Genomic DNA, 26,985 nt, shown 5'->3' with positions numbered 1-26,985 from the left:
GACAAACAAGTTTGTCAATTCATATGGCGAAATATCATCACAAGATACGATATTCCTCGTGTGATCATTACCGACAATAGGACACAATTTGTCAGTAAGAACACAATAGAATACTGCGACAGATTTGGCATTCAAATCCGATTCAGTTCAGTATCTCGACCGCAAACCAATGGGCAATTTGAATCAGCAAACAAGGAGATCTTGAACAGCATCAAAAAGAAAATAGAGGGGGTTAAAGGTACTTGGGATGAAGAACTACCCGGCATCCTATGGACAAGCCGAACAATCACTAAAGAAGCAACAGGGCATACCCCATTCTCCTTGGTATACGGGTCCGAAGCCGTGCTTCCAGTAGAGATAGGCATACCCTCCACAAGGGTTACCTACTACCCTCCACAAGGGTTACCTACTACTCACACAACGAGAATGAACAAGGAAAAAGGGTGAACTTAGATCTGCTTCCAGAAACACGAGGGAAAGCATTGTTAAGGTCCATGGCCCAAAATCAGAAGATGATTCGCAACTTCAATCGACTCGTCAAAACTAAACACATTCAAGTTGGCGACTTCGTCCTACTTAAAGTTGAGGCCACGGGGAAAATCGTAGATAAAGGGAAACTTGGGGCCAACTGGGATGGCCCGTTCAAAATCATCCGTGTCATCAAACCCGGAACATTTGAACTGGAAGACATGAAAAGAAAGAAGCTACCCCGCCCATGGAATGAAGATCACTTAAAGAAGTACTTCATTTAATGAGATTCGCAAGAGGCCGGTAAATGATCGTTAATTTCATCACAATCAGTAGTTTCATCCCGCGGCGTAGTCGCGTTGTCATTACATTTTTCAATATATCTGAGATTTCATTTTCTTTCTGAATTATCCAGCTCCAACATTTACAAGTGTTCAGTTCTATTCTACTTTCTCTAGTAATATTGCAAATCTTATTAAATTCAGTAATGTCTATAAGTCGGACCCTTTGAGAGGGATCCCATATTCAAATTTATTCTAAGTCACCACGAATCAGTGACATTCACAAGTCGGACCCAAAAAGAGGGGTCAAATATCAAAATTATGTTAAGTAAAATTCTCGCCCATCAGTAACATCGATAAGTCGGACCCCTAGACTGGAGTCCAAAAATCAGTTTATTCAAGTTAAATTCAATGTTCTCTATTAAATCAAGTATCAGTGACATCCATAAGACGGACCCCTAGAATGGGGTCCCAAGGTCAAAATTTTTCTAAGTAAATTTTCATTTTAACCCGGCCGTGGCATCGATAAGTCGGACCCCTAGAATGGGGTCCCAAGATCGAGATTGTTCTAAGTTAATTTTTGACCGCATCATTCCTCGCTTTTTGGTCGAAAGAAGCCGCAGCCTGTGAATCGAACCAGAAATACTCCAAACACAGCATAACATATTGAAATCCGGAAGAATCATTGATTACAATAATTCGGCGCAAGAATGCGATTCAATTCAAAATTACATCAAAAATGTCAAGTTTACATTACAAAAATATCAAATATCATCCAGGAAGGCGTCTACATCTCCCTCAGGATCTTGAGGCGGTGGTTGAGGGGACCCGGCCACTCCCTCGCCAAGGCTCGGAGTGAAGCTTATAAATTCTTCAATATCATACGGCTCCACTTCGATCTTGGATAATTCCCTGGATAAGCCTTGGAGGATTTTGCCCTCGTCAATCAGCAGATTGGATAAATCTAAACACAAACTCTCCAGCTTAGAGAGCGTCAAGTCCTCGGGGACATCCGAGGTTGAGGGAGGGGAGAGAGAGAGTTTATCCAAATCAAGGCATAATGCCTCCTTTTCAACCGCAATGTCCACTCTCTCCGACCACTCCCTCGCCTCCTCCACATCTCAATGGGGGTCCACCAGCACCGCTGACTCCCGCTCCAAAATCGGAGCTAGGTTAGCCAAAGCTTCGTCTCCCTTTTGATTTGCCTTCTGTTGGAGAGAATCGAAGTCGACGCCTAACTCCGCGGCAGTCAGATGGAATTTTTCATCACTAATCATGGAACCGGCGCCCACCATTTCTGAGCTTTGGGAAATATTTTAAAACATTGCTTATTTTTTGAATTTTAATAATTTTTTGCTTAATTCATTCAAATTTTCTGGCAGTAGCAGGTAAACAATATATACCAGCAGCTTGTTTTGCTCTTAAATCATCTTAATACCTTATGTAGTGATGATGCTGCAGCTACCTTATGTTGTTGTTTTCGGATTATATTTGTTTGTTTCTTGTGGTACTTATTTCGATTTTATTGTTGTTTTGGTGATAATTTATTGTGGTTTTGTTGATACTGAATTAGTTGGTCTTGATGTGTCTTAAAGTGAATGTGATGTCTAATAGGTCAGAATTTGGTTCATTTTTACTAAATTTGATGAGTATAGCAGTAAACACTGGTATCTTGTAGTAAAGTATACTACTTTGCAGTAGATTTTCATCACACAGTTTACATTTACTACCAAATTAAAATGCATACCAAAACAACCCACTGTATGCAGTTCAAACCCATCTTATCTATCTTGTATTCTTTTCTTAAATCACCCTATATTCAAAGACAATTTTTTATTATCTACTGCTTGTTGAACTACTACCTATAATATACTATACTATAAATCATTTGCCTTTGCATTATAGGAGTATATCAATTTTAAAATTCATTTGTTATGATAGAAGCAATCAAATTAATGAACTCATGAGGATGTTCTTTGGTTTTTTAAATATCATGTTATTTTTCAATTTTGAATTGTTAGGGTTTTTGCACATTCATCTGACTTAACTGCATGCATGTTTGTAAAAGGCTCAGAACTTTTATGTGCTTGAGAATTCACGTACAAAAATGGCTCTGGTCGGTGCAGTGTGATTAGTAATTTGTTATATTTTAATATTTATCAGAAATATTGTAAAACAACCTCGCCACTTGCTCATTGTTTTCTTTGATGATCTAGAACTTATGAGCTCATATTTGATATATGTTATATTGTATTGTGACGTGCTTTAATGTTATTATTAAATCTTTAGACATTTGGATAATGTGCTTTCTTGCTTTTTGTGGATAACTAGAAATATACTTCCTGTATACAAAGATTTATTTTTTTTATAAAGATATACTTTATATATATTATTTAAAAGGCTATTAGCTCAAAATAGGTATTAGAGCAATGTACAATATTGTATATGATGTGGGTTCAAGTACCACATAGCCTAAATAAGGTTAATATTTTTGCATAACAATTTGTTAGAAAAGTCTACTTTACATGTTATAGGCGCTACAAATGAGCATGAAAGGTACACTTAAAAACGTGAGAGAACCTTCCCCAAATTCAAAATCAAACCATAAAAATTCAGTTGAACGCGAAGAACAAGGTCTCAGTGTTGAAGAAGATCAATCGAAGGTGAGGAAGTTCAAGGCGCTGCTCAATTTCGGTTCTTCAATGGTAATGTCGATTTCCCCTTATTAATTCACTAGCATTTAACTTATTTTTTTTGTAATCTGTTGGTTTTGGATGGTATTAGTTGTTGATTTTGCCCTTTTTTTTTAGTTTATGCTGGTATTGTTGACAAATTTACTGCAAAATTTTGGTTTGAGGGTAAATTCAAATGGACAAACAATGGTTTAGATTATGTTGGTAGTGAAGGTTGTACTATAGAAATTGATGCAAACCTAATTTCTTGGTTTGATTTAGTAGTGAGTAAGGTTGGGGTTGATTATGAACATTCTTTGTTTTTATGAACCCAGCTTATATGCAGTTTGAGGTGGGTTTGCAAAGGGTAAGTAGTGATAAAAGTGTAATGAAAATGGCAAGGCTGGGTATTAGATTTAGGGCAGTACCTATGCATATACTTAAGTTAGGTGATGATGCAGAGTTGGAAAGGGACTTAACTACAAGGGTAACAAAGTTAATTTTCAAAGGGGCAGGTAAAAGCACCGTGGAATATAAAAAACAATTAGGGGTGCTACTAGTCCAAGAAGGGGTGTAGCTGTTCAAAGGAGTGGAAGAAGTACAAGTTCATCTGCAACCACAAGCCAAGTAAATATTGAATATTTGCAATACTAAATAGTCAGTTTCTATGTTGTTTTGACTTGCTTTCATTTCTTGTTAGGGACCGAACACAAGATCAAGGTCAACGTTGAAGATTTGCACTATTCAAGAATCAACTTCATTAGTATTGAACTAATACGTTTGAATCTAAGCACTATAGTGATTGTTATTTTATAGTGATTGTAAGGGTAGTTAGTATGAATCCATGAACTATGATTGTAAGGGCAGTAATGAAATTGTGCACTGATTTGCTGTGCTGCTGTTTAGTTTTTGTGCACTGAACATGATGACAGTGATGTATATGTGCACTGATGACAGTGATCTACTGACAACTGTTTAGTTTTGCTCAAATTGATTTTGCTCCAGCTGATTTGGTCTGCACTGATGGATATGTGCACTGATTTGCTATGCTATGATTTGTTCAAGATGACTTGCTGATTTGTTGTGTTGATTTGCTGTGCTGATTTGTTGAGTTGCTGTGCTGATTTGTAAGGGTAGCTGCACTGATTTGGTCTTCAGCACTAATTTGTGCTAATACATGTTGTAAATTCAGTACTAGTACAAGCTGCACTCATTTGTTCATTATCATTCAGTACTAATTTGTTCATAATCATTCTTTATAGTAGTTGCAAATTCAGTACAAATTAGTCATTACTTCTTAATACTAGTTGCACATTAGTACATTGCTTCCAATTACATTGAACATACTTCAACTTCTAGAATAATGAATGTTAGTACATTGCTAAGTAAGGAGAAATACAATCACAAAACAAATGAACCATGAGAACAAAAGCATAATTCCTAAGGCCTTCACTGTGCCATTGAACTTTGCATTATCAACTTTAGTGATGTAACAATCTCTTCCATAGTTCTTTTCTTATGCTTTAATTTCTGAATTTTTTCAACTAAAGCTCCAATTTTAACTTCTAATTGTTCATGCTTTTCGATCTCGTTAATGGATTTTTTAACATCATCTTCCAACTTAAAAAACTTACACTTGGTATCCTAGCACAGTCATACAACGATTAAATCAGATATGCTTTATTTTTGGTGAAAATATCAAATTGAAATTTTGTTCAGAAATTGGAGCACTTACAAGCCAATTAGCATAACCATAGAATTTGTTTTCCGACCTATTACCTCGTTTGGCGATCCTCAGTGGCGCAGGAAGACCATTGTAGCATGTGAAGCTTCCTCCATAAAGTGAACCCCTAGATTTGAGATTTGAGTTTGAAACTTAGAAGAACAAGTTGAATTCATTAGTTTTGGGGGATCAATGTCACATGTTGCAGGAATTTGAAGATTTTGGAGGTTTAGTTTCAATTTGGTTTTTTTGAAAAGTTAGGGTTCATCAATAGAGGAGTAATAGGGAAGAAGATGAATGAGGGAATTAATAGATGAAGGAGAAGGGTTATTTTTGAAAAGTTGAGTAAAAAAAAAGGAAAAAAAATAAAGGGAAAAGATACCTACTGTTGTCGGTTCTCAGGGGTAGGTATGTTTTGAACAAATTAGGAGAATAGTTGGGATAATTAAAATATAATTAATAGTTGGAATTAATTTTGGCCAACGAATGATAGTTGGGATTAATTTCAACAAATTTTCCTAAATGAAGTTATATTTGATGTCGATGTGCTTGGTTCTTCGATGAAAAGTGTTTTGATTTCTTGCCAAGTGAATGGCACTTTCACTATCACAATGAACACGCACCAAGCTCATCTCAGGGCATATCTCACCAACCAACCCTTTAAGCCACTTTGCCTCTTTGAATGATTCAGCGATAGCTATATACTCCGCTTTGGTGGTGGACATAGTGACCACATCTTGGAGCGACAATTGCCAACTCGTCGCCGTTCCACTCCATGTAAAAACATTCCCCAAGGTAGATTTTCTAGCATCTACATCAACCGCATAGTCGGAATCACAATACCCAATCAACCCGCTTGAATTTCTCCCAAACTTGAGACAAACATTTGAAGTTCCCTTCAAATACCTTAACAACCACTTCAGCACTTCCCAATGTCCCTTACCCGGATTTGACATATATCGGCTCACCATGCTAACTGCATGAGCAATATCGGGCCTAGAGCACACCATGGCATACATAACGCTACTAACTGCGCAAGTGTAAAGAATGTCCTCCATTTATTCTTCTAGTTCTTCCTTTGTTTGTGGACATAGCTTCTTGGATAGCTTGAAATGAGAAGCTAGAGGCGTGGACACACTCTTTGCATCGCTTATGGAGAATCTTCTTAATACCTTTTCAATGTACCTCCGTTGACTAAGGTACAAGATGCCTTTTGCCCTATCCCTCAATATCTCCATTCCAAGTATCTTCTTGGCTTCACCAAGATCTTTCAAGTCGAACTCACTTGAAAGTAACACCTTCAAGTTCTCCACCTCAAACAAATCACTATATGCTACAAGCATGTCATCAACATAAATGATCAAATATATAGTAGACCCACCATCAAGCTTCTTAAGATAGACACAACTATCATAAGAGCTTCTTGTAAAATCATGTGAAAGCATAAAGGAGTCAAATTTCTTATACCATTGTCTAGGCGATTGTTTTAGCCCATACAATGATTTCTTCAAACGGTACACATAAATTTCTTTACCTTTAACTTCAAAACCCTCTGGTTGCTTCATATAGATTTCTTCCTCCAACTCTCCATGTAAGAAAGTAGTCTTCACATCCAATTGATGTAACTCATGATCCTCCATAGCCACAATAGCTAACAAAGTCCTAATGGAAGAATGCTTCACAACCGGGGAGAAAACCTCATGAAAATCTACTCCCTCAACTTTAGTGAACCCTTTTGCCACAACTCTTACTTTGTATACCGGAGCACTTGTGCTTGTCGATCCCTTTTTCTTCTTGAAAACCCATTTACACCCCACAACTTTCTTGTTTCTAGGTGTTTCAACGATAACCCAAGTCTTGTTCTTTGCAAGAGACTCCATCTCTTGCTTCATAGCTACTAGCCACTTGCTTGAGTCACTTGAGGCTATAGCCTCTTTGTAGGAATTTCGATCATTCACACTCTCCACCTTACTAGCAATAGTGAGGACATAAGCCACATAGTCACACTCCTCCTCTATATACCTTCTTTGACGTATAATTCTTCTCTTTTCTCTTTGAGTGGGCAAAACGGTTTCTTTTTCATGTCGAGCATCATCATCAATTTCATCAATATTGGGAGGCTCCACCTCCTCTTGGGTGTTATTGGATGTATCACGCAGTGTTAGTAAGAGTGTTCCCCATAGTAGGAGTAACCAATGCATTCTCATTTAAAACTACATCCTTAGAAGTAATCATTTTTCTAGACTTCTCACACCACACCCTGTATCTCTTTACATCCAAACCATAGCCCATGAAAATACATTTCCTAGCTCTAGGTTCGACTTTCCCTTACTCACATGAATATAAGCCGGACAACCAAATACTCTAAGATTAGAATAATCAATCGGCGAATTATACCATACTTCCTGTGAGGACTTGAAGTTCAATGCGGTATGTGGAGAATGGTTCACCAAGTAGCATGCCGTAGAAACTGCTTCGGCCCAAAACCTGTAGCTCAACTTAGCTTGTGCGATCATACTCCTAGCCCTTTCCAACAACGTCTTGTTCATCATTTCGGCTATACCATTTTGTTGAGGCCTTCCAACACATGTTTTATGCTTCACTATACCCTCCTTGGTGCAATATTGAAAAAACTTCTTATCAACAAACTCAAGACTATTGTCCGTTCTCAATGTCTTGATGCACTTCCTGGTTTTCTTCTCAATCATGATCTTCCAATCAACGAAGACATCAAATACATCATCTTTGTGCTTGATGAAATAACACCAAACCTTCCTTGAATAGTCATCAATGAGAGTAAGCAAGTAATTGCACCCACCAAGTGAAGTCTTCCTAGAAGGCCCCCAAAGATTGGAATGTATATAGTCAAGGATCTCCTTGGTGTTGTGGATTGCCGGGTTGAAACTCACTCTCTTATGCTTCCTATAAACACAAGGTTCACAAAAGCCAAGGTTTCTAAGCTTCTTTCCTCCAAACAAGCCTTGCTTGCTCAACTTATGCATACCTCTCTCACCCATATGACCCAACCTCAAGTGCCAAAGTTTGGTCTCTTCATCGGACATATTACTAGTGGAGACATTCACAGAGCCGGAGATGGTTGAACCCTCTAAAGCATACAAACTCCCGTTCATCTTCCCCTTTATCACAACTAGTGACCCTCTTATGACTTTCATCACTCCACCTTGACAAGCAATCCTACAACCATTCTTGTCTAAAGTACCCAACGAAATCAAGTACACCTTAGGCTCTGATACCAATTGAAACAATAAGTACACTAGGGTCTAAAGGTTCAAACTTTATCCCTAACAACACCTAAGAACAATGGTAGGGGTGTTCTATGCAATGAAACAAACACTTCAATAAACTAGTAATGAAAAGCAATAAGAAACAATGCAATAAACAAGAGACGCAAGATTTACAAGGTTCACTCAATGTGGGCTACGTCCTCGGTGGTGGTTAGCTTGCCTGTATTATGTGAAGAATCAATGGAGTTCTTAAGAACTCATACAATGGAGAATATTACACTTAGAGAAGAAGAGTAGAGAAAAGTAGGGTTTATGTTTTGGCTTAGGGTTAGAATCCTCTTAGGGATGTGTGTAGGGACTTCTATTTATATTAGAAGTCATGTACAAGTGCTGGGGCAAAAGCCCATAATGATACAATCCCATATAACTATCGCGCAAGAAAACAGAGGACGCTGCCGCACCTCGCTCGACCGGTCAATCAGAAATTAGCCTGGTCGAGCGGCTTGGGGTTTCGGTCGAGCACAAGGTCAGAAAGCTCACTGATCTAGTCAAGCCAACAGGCTCGGTCGAGCACTCCCTGATCTTGGTCGAGCGGCTCATGTGAAACCCATAAGGACTCCCTTATCATCATACACACACATCCACACATCCAGAGACCATCAAACGCATCATACTCCATTGGTGCACTCAAAGTCACACCAAACTCCAACACCATAGTTCATTAGTGCACCTTTAAATCATGGTCATTAACCTTTCTTGCCACCTTTAGGCTCACGCTTCCGCATTCGTTAGCATACTCTAACACAATTATTAATAAACTAAAGATATAAACAATTCCATACCAACTTAAATCCATATTTAATCATTTTTTGTATCCCTAGATAATTAGTCTAGCTCACTAATCATTCAAATAGACAAGAAAATAACTTTAATCTATGGTCCTTAGGTGTATTCAACACGAAGTGCTCTTTGAATGTTCATTTGATTGAGTGGACTTAAAGTGACTCTAATTGATAAGGGGAAATTCACCTTTCATTTATTTTCAATAACATGCTTGATTTTATTTGTGTCATCAATGTAAATTTTAAGTAGAATTTTAAAGTGACTCTAATTGATAAGGGGAAATTCACCTTTCATTTATATTCCTATTAATATATACGCTGAAGGATAACGGAATTGAAATGGCCATTGCCTCAAGAACTCCAACTTCATATGTAGCAAAAGCATTTTTAGCCAAGTTGGGTATTCAGTCTATGTTTACCGTGCAGGTTAGTTTTGCAATAAATTCATATTTAATTGATGGATTAAATTACATTCACGGACTGATGATTTCTGATTTGATACTACGTAGTATATAATTGTTAATGGTAACTTTTGCACTTTTCATTGGGCATGTTTCTCAATATTTTTCCAGACTTCATATTATGTCTATTTTTGATGGATTTGATTTCTCACTATTCTTTGAGTTAGGTTCAGGCTTATGATGAACTAATTCAAAATGGCTTGTTGAATTGTATGTGCGTCATTCTGGCTAATGATGTTGATCCATTCAGGTTAAAAGACCTCCAGCTTAAGTACATTGTCGATTTCTATGCAGGAAATCTTCTCTAGCTGGACACACAAGACAGAACACTTTAAGAGGATACATACCAGAACTGGCATACCATTTGACTCCATGCGTTTTTTTGATGATGAGTACAGGAACATTGAAGCGGTAAGTGTCCTTTGGCTGGTGCATCATTGTTGTCACCGCATGTTTTTTTTACAGAAATTTTATAAAGTTACATTCTGTCAATTCTAAAATGGGATAACTTTTAAGGCATAGCTTTTGAAGACTAGATAAAAAGTTTCATGTTTCAGTTATACACAACATGTTTGTTAGTAGCAAATTCTTTCACTTTTAAATTCTATCTGGTCTTATTAACTCTTGACTCTTTAGTAAGATAATGAACAAGGTTTGACGACCTTATGTCAAAACTGGAAACTAATGTCTAAAATCCTTCCTGTGATTTCAGGTATCAAAAATGGGTGTAATATGCGTTTGGTTGGACAGGGGGGTTAACCTAGAGGCACCGAGGCAAGGGCTCACACATTTCTCTCAGAAATCCCATTTCTCAAGCGCCAGAAGCTGAGTATTCATTATAACCAATTTTTTTGCAAACATTTATTCTGTAATCTCTGTAATTTGATCGTGTTCTAGATAATTATCTACCTTGCTGGTGTAAGATAGTTAGATAAATAATATTCTATCACATTTTAGTAACTTTGATTGACATCAAATGTGATTTGAAATTCATTGGAGTACAAAGAAAAGCTGTTTGTAAAATCGTATAATCATGTGAGACTGAGTCACAAAGCTGACAAAGCTTACAGTGCCTATTAAAAGAATTTAGATCTGTTTCCATTTCACATAACGAAATGATGAAAAGAATTGTTAGGAGTGGTGACGTGAAATGCTCCTCATTAACAAGTCAAGGGATTGCATTGTTTCCAATAGCTTTCCTCTAGGTTTTTTCTAAAATTATCTGCTAATTAAGCTCTTTGAAAGGTGATCTTTTCTCAACGAAGGGATCGCTTGTCTTTCTTAAGTGAGAATGTTGGTGGGTTACATTCTCTTTCGAGGCACAAACTTCATCACCTTTAGGATCATCAACTAGAACCATTCTTTCTTGCTTTTGTTCAGGTTCATTATCTTGTTCAAATATGTAGTTTCTCTCTCCCAAGATATGACTAACTATGGCTTCTTCAAGTTCTTTTGCCAGTAACTCCAGTTGCAACTGTTCTCCATCATATATCTTCAATCGCCGTGTTATGTTTTCATCCTCTTCCATTTCTTCATCATCATGTTCTTCAATTCTTATCTCTTGGTCCATCAAAAATATCTGATGCTCAAGATTACTGATTCTTTTTTCCTTTTCTACTGTATCTAGCTTGAGCATTTCCTCAACCTCGGCCTGTGCAAGCAAGGATAATTCTAACTCTCTACGCATCAATTGAGTTCCTGTAACCTGTCTTTCTAAGTGTGCGGCTACAGATATCCAATTCTCTAACTCTAACTCAAGTTCAGATTTGTCATTGGCACGATCTGTCAACTCTGAATTAAACCTATCTAGGGATTCTTGCGCCGATTCTAGTTCATCTCTAAGTTGGTCGAGCTCCTCCTGCATTGCATGTTTCTCCTCGCGTTCTTTCTCCAATTGATCCATCAAATGTGCTACGCCACTTTTGATGTTTTCTGAGCCTTCGGATTTCATCAACTGTAACATTAAGGACAGCTCTTCATTCTGCATCTTCAACTGTGTCAATGAGGAATTGCACCTTTCTAGTTCTGTCTTCAGGTCTTCTATGAATTGATCTCTCATCTTTAAATTAGAAGTTGTTCTATTCAGCTCTTGAGTAAGTCTATCTGTTTTAGAATTCCACTCTGTTTCTTTTGATTTAATATTAGCTGTACATTCTCTGTGACTCTGTTCTATTGATTTGAGTCTGCTTTTCAGCTTAGCCCATGAAGATGGAGTTGGCACTGCTCTCGGAATATGAGCTTCCTGAAGTTCTTTAATGGAGGTCAGTAACTCCTGATTTTCTTTCTCTAATTTCTTTGCTTTGTATGTCAAATCCTTGTAATCCATCTCCTTTACGCGCAATGAATGCCTTAGATTTGCTACTTCTTCCTCCCTTTTTCCTGCAGCCGAGCATTCTTCCTCTCTCTTTCCTTCAATACCCTCATTTGTTGCGCTTTCTAATGCTGATTTCAAATCAGAAACATGTTCTTCGAGTTTTTTTCTCCGCTTCTCTTCATTTTCTAACCCTTGCCTGCACATTGCTAACTCTAATTTGAGCTCATCTGTTTTCTGGTTTTTGTCATCAAACCTCTCCTGCAGTTGGGTTATCTCATCAACCAACGCCGATTTCTCCTTCTCCCATTCGCTTTTACACTCATGAAACTGATTGCGAAGCTTCTCGTGTGCTTCTTCGAGATGCTTGAACTTTTCCACCTTCCATTTGAGCTCTTCCTCCACCTTTCTGTGTCTATTCTCTAGGTCAACCACCAAATCCCCCTCACTTAAACTGCTTTTAGGTGATTTGGTATCTCCCAAGTTTATTATAATAGTTTCTTTATCAGCCAAGATGCATTTTAATCTCTCAATCTCGGCTTTCGCTTCTTCTAGCTCTATCTCCATTAATGTCTACTATGTTGTTTCTGGATATTTCAAACCCTAACCTGAGAACAAATACAAAAAACCCATTTGAGCCATTCAATCCTTTCATCTCTTAAACACCAACACAATTAGTTTAACCAAATCACATGCTTTATAAGTTTCCTACAACTTGATCTAGATATCTATTTTTAGATACCCTTATAGGAATCTTAAGAAAACCCAGAAATCAGGTTACATTACAATGATTCTTAGTTTTATAGTTACATATAATAATATTTTACGAAATCAATTATTCAATTTGAATTATAATTTTTAGGTAATTTTTATTATAGAATTAGCATTTAGCAATAACCAAACAAGAAAAAGTCCAATGAACGATTGGCTATTTCTGAGATCTCAGAAGAAAAATTACAACTAGAGAGGACAATTGGTACGAACCTTAATATTTGATCATCCACCACTTTAATTGAAATGCAATATTTTCCTGCAATATATTCTTATTATTAGGTTTATAATTTGGGATTTATTGAATAACTGGGCTATGTTTTTCCAGTTGCTAGATGAAAGAGATTGAGATTGAAAGAAATTCCTGAAAAAACAGAAGGAAGAAAGATGATCAACAGAGAATCCGGTCGTTATAATTAGCCGTTAAGATGATGGGGAAGATAAGAGCTTTGGGTGTTTAAAAATTTCTGTTGCTTTTCCCTGGGATTCGTTGGAGGTGGGCACAACTAGCCGTTAGGTATTGGGTGGGCCTGAATGAAGTTTGGTCTGGGCTTTAAGGTCTTTGATAATGCTGTTCTGGGTGTCCTAATTGGAAAATTTAAAATAATTAAGTTTTTTTTGTGATCAAGAATTCCCAAACTAAGCAAATACTTAATTCTCAAAATAAGCGTCTCCCAGTCTAAAGCTAAGGTTATGGAATTATTTATTGTTACTAATAGCGAACTAAATAAACTTGACTAAAATTAGTAAAAAAATGTTTGTCCTTCTATTCATTGTTATTAACTGCGAACAAAGGAGACATAATCAAAGGAACTGGTAAAAAAAATCAAATTCGTTTGTTCACTTTTACTAACAATGAATAAAATTGTTTTGACTTTTTTTTTAACAATTTTCTCTTTTGTTCGCTGTTACCAACAACGAACAAAGGTTTTGACTTTTTTTGACCATTTCTTCTTTAGTTAGCTATGACCAACAACGGACAAATGTCATACCTTAGATTTGGGCTAAAGACGTTTATTTTAGAAATTAAGTTATTTCAGCCTTAATTTTTAATTTTATCAAAAACACGTTTATTTTTTTAAAAAAAATTAATAATGGGCCTACTGGGTACTTTTCTTGGAATAATTATAGGCCGAAATTCTGAATGACAGTGTCCTAAATTTTAATATGAGCACAAATATTCAGGATAACATGATAGTAAACATTCACTTTTGTACTAAAAAAAATTTTAATTGTTAATCATTTTGCATGCAAAATTGAAGTTATATTTTAGTTGTTTAACTTCTACTTTAAACCCCTTGTGATACAAAATAAGTCAAAGTGATTGTTTTAACTACAAAAGTGAGGGTTTGACATTCAAATATGAAACTGTGGTAGTCTACAACCCAAAATAACTATAACTATTATAACTAGAAGGTTTAAACAATAAATGTTGAGAATTTGACAATTTAAAATTTAAAATGATTATTTTAACTACAAAAGTAAGAGTTATAACGATTGTTTTTACATTAGTTGGTCTCATACAAGAGTTATTCATTATTGATTACTAATTCAGTGAGAATAACCTGGCGGTATATTATTATAGGCATGTAAATATAGGGTTTATTGGTGGATGATTATTTCAAATATGGAGAGAACATCATATAAAGATTCTACATTCATTGTCTTTAAAAATTTATCCATAATAAAATATTAATTTAAAGAGAGAGGAACTTAATCATGGCTTTTTATGCTTATATATGCATTAAAATATATTTGTGTAGGATGTTTTTAGATTCGTCTTAATGTATAGAATTTTAATATATTTTTTATAATTTTTTATGAACAAGTTTTATAATACAATTTGACAACTGTCCAAATGAAAAATGAACAAACTTTTAAAAGTATAGAGAGTATTCCTTCTGACCCTCTCATTAGCATCATTTTCATTTGGATTTAGGACTTCGGAGTAATATTTTTTAGATATATACTACATTTAAGGGAACAATATAAAAATTACTCCTAGATAAGCCTATCCACTCGCTTGTATTTTTAGATATATATGTGTAAGGTAAATATTATAGGATTTAGGACTATTAGAATATTAAAATATCTTAGAATATCTTAGAATAATATCTCTTTGATTTCTTGCATATTTTTGTATAATCTTTGTGATTATGTAGAATATTAGGAAATATTTAGTTTCCTAAAGTATAGTGACAATTTTGTATATATTGACATTAACATTAATGAGATAGGCAACCGAGTCATTCTTACATGGTATGATGTGGTTCATGGTATCAGAAGCTTCGGTTTTTTGATCTCGACTCGTTTTCCTTCTCCTTGCCGCCATCTTTTGTCTTTCTCTTCTTCCTTCTTTTCTTTAACCTTTCTTCTTCATGGCCTCTCCCACCAAAATTCATCCCGCTACTTTGATTACTAACATTAAAACAAGTATTCCCATTCAACTTAATGAAGATGGTTCCAATTTTCATACTTGGGTCACTTTATTCAAGCTTCATTGTCGTGCTCACCTTGTGGACTCTCATATTCTTCCCGATGACTCCTCTAAAGTTTTAGTTCCTAAAGATTCCGATTGGCAACGTCTTGATGACATTGTTCGAAAATGGATTTATGGCTCTATTAATCCCTCTCTTCTTCAAACTATAGTTCGTCCCGATGATTGTGCTTTTGATGCTTGGACTCGTCTTGAGAACAATTTCCAAAATAATAAGACATCCCGAATCCTTCATCTTGAATCTCAATTTAATGACATTTCTTTATCCACTTTTTCCAATGTAAAGTCTTATTGCAATGAAATTGAAAGTATTGCCACTTCTCTTAATAATCTTGGCACTTCCATCACCGACAATCGCTTGGCTCTTCAAGTTCTTCATGGGTTAACTTCGGAGTACAAAACTTTTTGGTCTTTGGTTCAACATATGAATCCTATTCCCTCCTTTGATACTCTTCGTTCTATTTGGAATTGGAAGAACGCTCTAATCATAAGCATACTTCTCCCGCTCAAGATTCGGCTCTTCTTGCTTCAAACAAAGGTACTTTTTCTGAAAATTCCGCTCCATTTATCAACCGCGGCCCTTCTCACCACCGTGGTGGCCACCGCCACTCTCGTCGTGGTGGCCGGACCCAATGTGGCAGCCACCATGGCTCCACCAGTGGGTATGGACGCTAGCAGCAGCCCCATCTATTGTTTTCCATTCATCTCGGCCCAACAGCAATCATTCTGGCCCAAGTCCTTCTCCTTCTTCTTCTTATTATGGGAGGCCTTCTTGGCTCGAACATACTTGGGCCCAGCCTGCTGCCCCCTTTCCTACTACATCTTGGGCTCCTCATTTTTCAAACAATGGATATTCTGATGGTGTACTTGGGCCACGTCCGGCACAAAGCTATCACACCGGGACTAATACTTCTTCAAATTTTATTCCTACGGACATCGATCATGCAATGAACACTCTCTCTTTATCTACTCCGGATGAGCAATTTTATATGGATACCGGTGCCACATCCCACATGACTCGTTCTCAAGGTACTCTTCTTCCTTATTTTCCTTTAAAGCATCAATTCAATAATACTATTGTTGTCGGTAATGGTAATTTAATTCCAGTTCTTGGTCACGGGCATATTTCTTTTCCTTCTTCCCAAAAATCCCTTTCCCTCAAAAATGTCTTACATGCACCTAAACTTATTAAAAATCTCATTTCCGTTCGAAAATTCACTCATGATAATATGGTTTCCTTTAAATTTGATCCTTTTGGCTTTTTTGTGAAGGATTTGGCCACGGGGAGCATCGTCCTGAGATCTAATAGCACGGGTGATCTTTATCCTTTTCCATCCGCACATGGAGCTACTCCTTCATCCTCCATATCATCAGCTTTTTTCGCTTTTTCCTCTAGTATTTGGCATTCCCATTTAGGACATCTGGGCAATGCGGTTTTAAATTCCTTGTATTCCTCTAGTTTAATTAAATGTAATAAAGATCCTCATTTTGTTTGTCATTCTTGTCCTTTAGGAAAACACATCCAATTACCTTTTTTTAATTCTATGGCTATGAGTTCTAAACCTTTTGATATTATTCATAGTGATTTGTGGACGTCTCCTATTTCTAGTCCATCGGGATATAAATATTATGTTCTTTTTCTTGATAATTATACTAATTTTTCGTGGACTTTTCCTTTATATCGTAAATCTCAAGTTTATGATGTGTTTGTGAATTTTCATACTTTTATTAACACCCAATTTGAGCTTAATATAAAATCTTTCCAATGCGATAACGTGGGTGAATTTGACAATAATATGTTTCGTCAATTTTGCACTAGTCGAGGCATTTCACTTTGTTTTTCTTGTCCTTACACATCATCCCAAAATGGCAAATCCGAACGAAAAATTCGATCCATAAATAACATCATTCGCACTCTTTTGTATCATGCCTCTCTTCCTCCGTCTTTTTGGCCTCACGCTTTAAACACGACCACTTATCTCCTCAATATTCTTCCTTCTAAACTTCTAGGTAATCTCACTCCCACTCATGTTCTATACCGTAAGTCTCCTACATATACTCATCTACGGGTTTTTGGGTGTTTATGTTTTCCTCTTTTTCCCTCTACTACTATTCACAAACTCCAACCTCGATCCGCTCCATGTGTCTTTTTAGGATATCCCTCTTCTCATAGGGGGTTACAAGTGCTATGATCTCTCATCCCGTAAAATCATTATATCTCGGCATGTTCTTTTTGATGAGACCACTTTTCCATTTTCTCAATCACCTTCTTCATCTCCCCCAACCTATCAATTTTTAGATGATAATATTCACCCTCAATTATTTAAAACAGCCTCTACACATTCTTTTGGGCCTAATCCATTATTGAGCCCACCATCAGATTCTCCCTCCTCTCTCTGCCAGCCTTCTTCAACTCATAGGCCTCCTTCTCTGTCAGGCCCAACTACCATCCCTCAATCTCCATCCTCTCTCTCCCCTACTGGGCCTGCCTCATGCAGCCCAGTCTCCATCCAATCCCCTTCTTTCTCTCCCTCTCCTACTAGGCCAGCCCCAATCCAGTAGCCCCCAGCCCCCATCAGCCCCACCCCAATCCAGTACCCCTCCTTCTCCCTCCCCTCAACTGGGCCTGCCTCACGCAGCCCAGTCCAACAGCCCCCTCCTTCCTCCCCCTTCTCTATTGGGCCTGCCTCACGCAACCCAATCAACCCACCTCCTCCTTCCTCATCCACTGGTATAACTACGCGGAGTAAACATGGTATTTTCAAACCCAATCCCAAATACTACTCTCAGGCTTTATTTGTTTCTTTTTCACCTTTACCTACATCTCCTCTTCATGCCCTTTGTGACCCAAACTAAAAGTTAGCCATGAAAGAAGAATTTGATGCCTTAATTGAGAATAATACTTGGGATTTGGTGCCGCGTCCTCCTAATGCTAATATCATTCGGTCTTTATGGGTGTTTCGTGTCAAGACCAAGTCCGATGGCTCTTTTGAGCGCTATAAAGCGCGTCTTGTTGGTGATGGTAAATCTCAAAGGGAAGGCATTGATTGTGATGAGACTTTTAGTCCAGTTGTGAAACCTGCTTCTATTCGCATTGTTTTAAGTATTGCTCTTTCTAGGTCTTGGTCTAATCATCAGCTTGATGTTAAGAATGCTTTTTTACATTGTCATTTAACTGAGACTGTTTACATGCATCAGCCTATGGGTTTTCGTGATTCTACTCGTCCTGATCATGTTTGTCTTCTTCGTAAGTCTCCTTATGGTCTCAAACAGGCTCCTCGTGCTTGGTATCACCGGTTTGCTACTTTTGCAACTACTATTGGCTTTTCTAACAGCATTTCTGATAATTCCTTGTTTGTTTATTGTCATGGCTCTGATATTGCTTATCTGCTATTATATGTGGACGATATTATTCTCACAACTTCCTCAGATTCACTTCGTGAGTCCATTATGTCCAAACTTAGCTCTGAATTTGCCATGAAGGATTTGGGTCCTCTTAATTATTTCTTGGGTATTGGTGTTACTCGTACTTCTACAAGCCTCTTTCTCTCTCAACAAAGGTATGCCTCTGAAATTCTTGAAAAGGCTGGCATGTCTCAATGTAATCCTGTTGCTACTCCTGTTGCTAGCTCCGGCAAACTTTGTGCTAATGCTGGTTCTTCTTGTGAAGATCCTACCTTGTATCCTAGCCTAGCTGGTGCTTTACAGTATCTTACTTTCACTCGCCCAAATATTTCATATGCTGTTCAGCAAGTTTGCCTCTATATGCATGATCCTCGCATTGAACATATGGCTGCTATTCACCGCATTCTTCGCTATGTCAAGGGTACTCTTCCATATGGTCTGCAGTTACATCGTTCTAATATTTCAACTCTTTTTTCCTATATCGATGCTGATTAGGGTGGCTGTCTTGACACTCGCCGCTCAACTTCTGGTTACTGTGTTTTTCTAGGTGATAACTTAATTTCTTGGTCAGCTAAACGACAACCTACTGTTTCCAAATCCAGTGTTGAAGCTGAATATCGTGGTGTTGCTAATGTTGTTTCTGAAACTTGCTGGATTCGCAATTTACTTCTTGAGCTGCACTGTCCTATTACCACAGCTACCCTTGTCTATTGCGACAATATTAGTGCCGTTTATTTAGCTGGTAATCCGGTCAATCATCAGCGCACTATGCATATTGAGATCGGCATTCATTTTGTTCGAGAAAAAGTTAAACGTAGTGATGTTCGGGTACTTCATGTTTCATCTCGTTATCAGATTGCTGACTTTTCACCAAAGGCCTTCTTCAAGTATTATTTGATGATTTTTTCGTTCCAGTCTCAACGTCTCCAAACCGCCCGATTTGACTGCGGGGGTGTATTAGAATATTAAAATATCTTAGAATATCTTAGAATAATATCTCTTTGATTTCTTGCATATTTTTGTATAATCTTTGTGATTATGTAGAATATTAGGAAATATTTAGTTTCCTAAAGTATAGTGACAATCTTGTATATATTGACATTAACATTAATGAGAAAGGCAACCGAGTCATTCTTACAAGGACTTAAAGAGTAATATTTTTTTAAAGTGTCCTAAGAGCAATTACCAAGAGAAGCTTTTGGACTCCTCACTTCTTGTTTTCAAAGCCTAATCTAGAAGCATTTTCAAAATAATGTTAATTTAGATGATGTTCTTAACGTGCTAGATTATATTTTTAGTTTGAAATATTATCGATTTTTTTTAATCTAAAATGCTTGAAATTGTTATTGCCCTTTACTTTAGGCTATGAATTACGGATTTTTTTGTTATGGTTTGTTATTGAAAATATGTTACCATATCATATTTCTAACTCGAAAATGTCAAAATTGTTTTTGTCTTAAGTTATGTTATAACAATAAGAACCTAAAATATTGTTAGATACTTGATTATAAAATTAAAACATGTTTGCTCCGTGAGTTCCTCCCGCTAGAATGAGGTAGGGTAGCGACGAATTAAGTGTGCTTGCTAAAGTGGTTGTGCTTTTGAAACTTTAGGCTCGTGGGTAGATTTTGAGGATCAAGCTCTACCCAAAACAAAAAATATTGTTATATACTTTTGACTAATGAATATATTAAAAGCTGATTTACTCAAAACAAAAAATTAATTCACTAATAGTTGATTGATAGGGATGTGGTCATAGATCTAAGCCTCTATTGTATTCGTCCCAAATTCAACCCTTTTTTTAGGGTTTAGGTTCAATTTCTGCTTACAATAAAAATAAATGGCAATGGGCGTAGGTTTTAGGGTTTTCAGACCTAAATTCGACCAAAATCCTCTCTTTAGAGTCATTTACGACACAAAGCCACTAAACCTGTTTTAGACCCACTCCAGACTCGACATATTATACAACCAAAAATTACTTTTGAATTCGTTCTAAAGCTATTTCCACATTTATTAGAATTCATTTAGACTTGAATGCAACCTAAAGACCCATTAAAGAACTAATGAAATCTTTAAAATGCAAAAATATTTAAGTATATATAATTTAATCAAGACTCATTTAGAGCCATTTAGGAGCCTAGACCCATCAAACCTAGCGGGTCTAGGTCTAGATCTAAAATTTTCAAGTCCTGAGGATACAAGTTCGAATATGGCTTCACTAAAAATTAATGGGTCTGGATTTGAATTTGGTTGGACTCGACCCAAAACCGACCCATGACCATCCCTATTCATTGATCTGCCATTTTGAATTGTCAAATTACATTCAGTCAACCTCTTAGAGAGACACCACTTAGGAGACCCAACGCCCAACCCAATTTGTATTATTTACTAAAAAAGAATATTATAAATCGATATTAAAAATAACACGCTTTTCTTCGCGTGATTCAAAATAACCACTTTCATACAATTCATTCAAGAAAATCAAAACAGCGAAAAACAAGAATTGAAATTAAACAGGATTAAGATGAAAGAAATTTCGTACAATAACACACCAACTAGATCCATATAAAACCCATGTTGTCAAATGATGCCTAATACTTTACAGATCCACAATCTCATAATTCTATATAAATTCATTGCACGATTGAGGATTGATATATATATTCAAAGATTTAAAAATGTCTACAAGTACCCAAAAGCGATGCCACCAATCGAATTCTGCTTGACAATAGCTTTGAAAACTCAATGATTGATAGGTTTACAAATCAAAATTTTAGAAAAAATATTCTAAGCGTGCTAAAACATCATACACAACTAAATAAGGTGACCCCAAATGATATACATGACAACTATTCAAAGATCCAAAATGTGTATATGTGTTGCTCATTATCAGATATGATAGTCTAAAAATTTCATTAACTTCTTACAAAGTGTAGGAATTTAATTTCTCATACATACAAATTTCTGTGTTAATTTTCGATGTTCAACCAAGTAATTAAAAACATGTTAGAAATTTGACAAAAGAAATACTCCCTTCTATTCCCTAATATTGTCTCATTTTCTTTTTTAACACTATTTATTGATCACTTTTGATATGTATTTTATTTTTAATTTATAGGTTAAAATATAATCAAGTAGATATCTTGATTGATTCCTCTTAATGCAGATATTATTAATATCATTTTGTATATTTTTAATCAAGTATAATTAAAATAATTATAATTAAAAAAGTACATTGGATAGAGTAAAAAAAAATAAATGAGACAATCATAATGAATGAGTAGAAGAGAGTATGAATTTTATTGAAATTTAATTTTGGTGTAGCGAGAAGAGCTGTAGGTTTTCACATAAAAGTCTCTCCTATTCTTACTAAATATATAGTAGTCGTTCCAATTTAATTTAGTTGTCCTATTTGATTTAAATATAAATATTAAGAAAATGAGGGATCACTTAAAATAGTAGACCCATGTGCAATATATGATTTTTAATATTAAGAAAATGTGGAGATCACGTAAAATAGTAGACATGTGCAACATTGGGTATTCTTAATATTAAAAAATGAGAAGACCACCTAAAAGTGTATATCTTAAAATGGAAATGAGACAATATAGGTAAACTGCCAAATAAGAAAATAAGACAACTAAAAAGAATTAGAGGGAGTACTATTTTTTTTTCTTTTACTCCCTCTTACTCATCCTAAGTGTTCCATTTCCCATACTAGGTCAAATCACCATAATTGTCTTATTTCTATTTTAGATATGTTAACTTCGCCAATTTACCTTATTAAATTTAATAATTTCAAGCCTATACGCTTATTAACCCTATTTTACCACTATTAAATTAAAAAAACACTATATTTTTTTAACATATTATTTCATTTGATCACCTAAAAATAATAAAAAGGTCAAATAAAACCCATTAAATAAATATAAGGGAGTAATATATTTACATCAAATATCTCATTTATTTTCATATATTAACTTTATTTTTTTCATAAATAAATCATCATGCCATTTAACTATTTACACAATAGTTATAAAATTATCAACACCCGATACACTGCTTGATTAGAATAAAAAGAATTATTACCGACGTTATCCAGTAGAATAAAATAAACTAAGAGAAGCAAAAAAAAAAAAAAAAAAAAAAGGTTTTTATAGATTATACTAGTCCATATACTTTGTAGTCTATAACTTGCTATGTCTACCAGAATTTGTTAGTCGACATCCTTACTGACTATCATGACCAATTCTTCTGATTCCAAGGATTGTTGATCTTAGTGTTCTTCACACCATATTATGTTCTTTATATTTCTGTGTTTGTTAAGTTTCAAGAAATCTCAAAATCTTCCATTTTTTCATTAAAACAAACAATTTTTTCATGGGTGAGGTAACAATTATGTTTCTTAAATATATGTTTAAGTTTGGGTTTCTTTATTTATTCTGAATTGGGAAACTTCTGCTTTCTGGTTACCAAAATTTCTGTTAATTATTGTCATAGTGTTGCCATTTTTAGAAAGTTTTTTAAAATGGGTCATTGACATATTTGAAACTTTCAAACTTAGCTCCTTGTTTTTAGCTGTTTCAGTTGGGTTCATTATGTTGTATGTTTCTCCGGAATTCGGTTGTTTCTGTTGCTCCCCTATAGACCTATTTTAAAGAGACATTTTTCTCATAAATTTATTGCAACTGATTTTAAAGAGGTTAAATTGAATAAAGAATCCAACTTTAATAGTCACAAAATTCGGTTTTTATCTGGGTATTGTTCAGTTGTGTAAATGGCATTTCCCAGGTTGCAGTTATGGGGTTTATCCTTATGGGGTGGAAAAAAGGAGAATAAAAATATACCTAATTTAACCTCGTCAAACTCTCAATTTGATTCTGGTTTTGGGGTGAGGGAAATTGAGAGTATCAAATTCCCATTGAAGGGTACAAAAATGGTTTCTTCTTCTTCATCTTCTTCAAGGAAAATTAAGAAGAAATGGAATAGTAGAGAAGAGAGAAAGATTGATGGAGAATATGATGGTGTTTTAGTACCAAGAGATGGGGGTTGTTCTTCAGAATCTGAATCTGAGGATTCTGATTGGTCTATTGGGTGGTTGGAGCCTCATGGGCCTGATTTCTTGAGTGATGATGAAACTGATGATAGCTTTGCAGTCTTGGTTCCTTGTTATAGGAATGATAGAAAGGGGACAATTCAGGGTCCTAATACCCAGCTTCTCAATACCATCAAGAATCTCACTAGTGAGCCATTCACCGGTAATATTTCTCATTTACTAAATCTTGTTTCAATGTTGCTCTTACTATTTTTGGTGTTTACTATCAGAAATCAGTTTGCTACCAAAATCATCGTGTAAAAATGCGGTAATGGTCGTGATCGTGGTAACAGAATGTTGATGCGGTTATCGTAACATCTGAATATTGGTCAAAACCATAAGATATCCCTTGATACTAAAATGTGTTTTTTTTACATTTATAATGCGGGGAATATCGGTTTGTTTATTTCGAAAATCTTTTTAATGCGGCCCATGCAAGGTGACCTTATTTTTACACTATGACCAAAGTTCTGAAACAACCTGAAAAGTTAGGGTTGTTTCCATTGACCTTCTGAATCTTCGTCTACATGGGAGCTCCCTCTGTCCCTTAGGAATCACAATAATTACAACATGGGTGTATTTTAAGGGGTGGGGCAAAAATATGTACTTCGCGAGAGAGTGAGACAAATATCTAGATGGGATGAAATGATTTTAATGGGTGGATGAAAATTAAAAAGAACAAGTTACATCAAACAAATAGAATGATAGCAAATTCAATAAACCAATAAGAAAATTGTTTCAATTCCTATATATAGATCGAGTACTTAAAAGGCATTGGGGTGATGGAATATATATACTACTTCTATTAGATATTTGTGTCAAGGAGTTTGATTTTTTGGTTTTTGTAGTTATCTATTGCAACCTGTTTCAAAGGTGAATAGTGGCATTTGTGTTAGTTAAGGGCTTATTTCTGTTGATAATATATTTTTTAAGTGAATGGTTTTTGTTCCCTATTTACTATTTATTGAACTTAAAACTGATGTAGTTCTTAGATTGTCCCTCCTTCCTTGACAGTGTATAAGTGTAACATAGGGTCTCATAAGCGTCTATAAGAAACGTTATGTGTTTGGTTCGATTATTTACCGCAGGCCAATATCCCCTTTTTGAAGGTACTTCACCTTGTTTTTCTTTCAGAACAGCATAAGATTGTCATTTGTGGAAATGCTTGGTTTGTTTTGTCTGTCATGATGTTTTTGCGGCTTCTTGCCGTGAAAGTTTTGCAGTTAGGTACCCCTGTTGTGGTTCTGGGAACTTGAATTTGTGCTTTTTTATTGGAAATGTTCTGTTTGTAATTGATGAATGTAAATATCTAAGCATATTGAGATTGGAGCCTGGAAATGCAATCTTATGCTCGGATTTTCGTTGGTTGCTTGGTTTTGAATGACCACCGTTAGACATGGTTGTATGGGTTTCAATAATGACATTATTCGAATTGAGCATGCTTGGTTTTGATGGCATTTTACCGACAATTAAGGGTAATTGCTGTGAGCAGCTCTAAGTTCTTATGGATGCAACAATTCTACTGAACACATTTTATTTTTCTTCTGTCTGGTGTATCCCCCTGTGTTGAAGCCCGAAGGCTCGAGCCACCATCTGAATACAATTCCTGAATTTCTCATAATATCGTGTGAATGACTAGATGGATTTGTCACACAGTACAAGACCTGAGTGTTAGACTGCTATTATGAAAAATTTTCTTGCTTTTGGCCTAGATTGTGTATTGCATCCGTCTTACTCCTGTAGAGCAACTGCCACACACACACACACACACTTTGAGGTATTATGAAGAATCGTTACAAAATATCGACTCAGAGGAACTCTCTGGTGGGTGTATTGGGAAAAAGGATGGGTTCTATGAATGAATGATAAATTATGCTCTACTTGTAGATTATCTACTCCATATATCACAAGCCGTTACGTCAACGTCAAACTCTCTAGCTTAGGGGGGATTTGAGGGGTTGGATGCACAAAACCTTGCCCTTTCCGATAACAAACAATCGCATTTACCCTTGTAATAACATTGTCTACCTTATATCGGCTTAGTTCGGAACATTCCTCCAAATTTTCCGATTTTGGCTTTAATAATTCGTCTACTTACAAACTATGTGATTATACCTTGCAGAAGGGAAGAACCGGATGGATCAGTGGCTATCTTCTCTGCAAAGCTTCCGATAAATTGCTGTAATTACCAATGTTCAATAATGCAGAAGCTGGTTCTTTGTGTGACATGTTCAGAAATTGAAGCTAATCAGCTATTGTGCATCATATCTATGTTAGTATTGATGGATTTGGAGATAACATAAAAATCTCATTAAGTGTCCAGAAAGCAAAGAGAACAAGAGATTAAGGCGATTCAAAATCTGGTGACAATCAAGAATAAAGATATATGTGACAGTAAGGCACGGGATTTACTCGTGCCAGCAACCGTTTTGGACATTAAGGATCTACCTGATGCCGCTACTGCAAGTATAAGTGTGTTCTTAACCATCTTTACTTGACACGGCCGTATGGATTTACCCAACCATTTCCTTGAACTTCTGAGCCTTTGTAAATACCAGAACAATGTAAATATTTTTGCTATATGATTATGCTTTTGACTTGATTTCAAATAAATTTCTGGAAGAACTTTGCTTTCTAGGCTCATATGCGATACTTCTTCCCTCCCTTTGAGATTGCTATTGAAGGAAAATGTCGCTCTCAGTAGCAATTTCAAATGGAAAGAAGAATACTAATTTCTAACTAACATGCATACCATGAATTTGCTTAGTACTGTAGATTCATCATCTAGTCTGGCATATCCTGATGTATGCTGTATGTAATCAATAGTTTGGATAAATTTTGTTACAGTACACTTATTTCTGGTGTTCTATGGTGTATCATGTAAATTTTGATCAATACACCAAGAATAATCTTATAGCCGACTCCATATATTGGGATTAACATTGTTATTTTTGATTTACGCAAAGTGCTCAAAACTATTCGTCTCTTGAGCTTTTCCCAATCTGAAGACGCTCTTACATTATCATATCTGGTGTATCTCGCTTATAAAATGAAAAGGCTCTTACAAAGAAGGTAAATACAACAAATCAAAGAGAGAAATTGGGCAAGCATTCAACTGCCTGCTGCATCCAATTTGATTTGATCTAGTCGAAGTAACGTTATAACGTGCACTCTATACACAAATTAAAAAAAAAATTGTTTCCAAATCATTTCT

At 35.9% G+C, this 26,985-nt stretch overlaps 3 protein-coding genes across 3 annotated transcripts; 2 read left to right on the top strand and 1 right to left on the bottom strand.

Moving 5' to 3' along the window:
• Positions 1-8,862: 8,862 nt before the first annotated feature.
• On the top strand, positions 8,863-10,685 carry LOC130809279 (uncharacterized). Its single transcript, XM_057674982.1, has 3 exons — positions 8,863-9,657; positions 9,987-10,103; positions 10,405-10,685. Exons 1-3 carry the CDS (start codon positions 9,571-9,573, stop codon positions 10,519-10,521), a joined length of 321 nt encoding a protein of 106 aa, XP_057530965.1. The 5' UTR covers positions 8,863-9,570; the 3' UTR covers positions 10,522-10,685.
• A 232-nt stretch (positions 10,686-10,917) lies between these two features.
• On the bottom strand, positions 10,918-13,136 carry LOC130809278 (uncharacterized protein At4g38062-like). Its single transcript, XM_057674981.1, has 2 exons — positions 12,988-13,136; positions 10,918-12,611 (listed from the first exon to the last, which is right to left on the bottom strand). The coding sequence occupies exon 2, from the start codon at positions 12,568-12,570 to the stop codon at positions 10,918-10,920; it is 1,653 nt and encodes a 550-aa protein (XP_057530964.1). The 5' UTR covers positions 12,571-12,611; positions 12,988-13,136.
• Positions 13,137-22,804: 9,668 nt separating this feature from the next.
• On the top strand, positions 22,805-26,691 carry LOC130809277 (uncharacterized). Its single transcript, XM_057674980.1, has 2 exons — positions 22,805-23,934; positions 25,894-26,691. Exons 1-2 carry the CDS (start codon positions 23,454-23,456, stop codon positions 25,944-25,946), a joined length of 534 nt encoding a protein of 177 aa, XP_057530963.1. The 5' UTR covers positions 22,805-23,453; the 3' UTR covers positions 25,947-26,691.
• Positions 26,692-26,985: the final 294 nt, after the last annotated feature.

Source organism: Amaranthus tricolor, chromosome 3, assembly GCF_026212465.1.
Source record: "Amaranthus tricolor cultivar Red isolate AtriRed21 chromosome 3, ASM2621246v1, whole genome shotgun sequence".
Taxonomy (NCBI): domain Eukaryota; kingdom Viridiplantae; phylum Streptophyta; class Magnoliopsida; order Caryophyllales; family Amaranthaceae; genus Amaranthus; species Amaranthus tricolor.
This window is presented reverse-complemented; position numbering and strand designations above follow the sequence as displayed.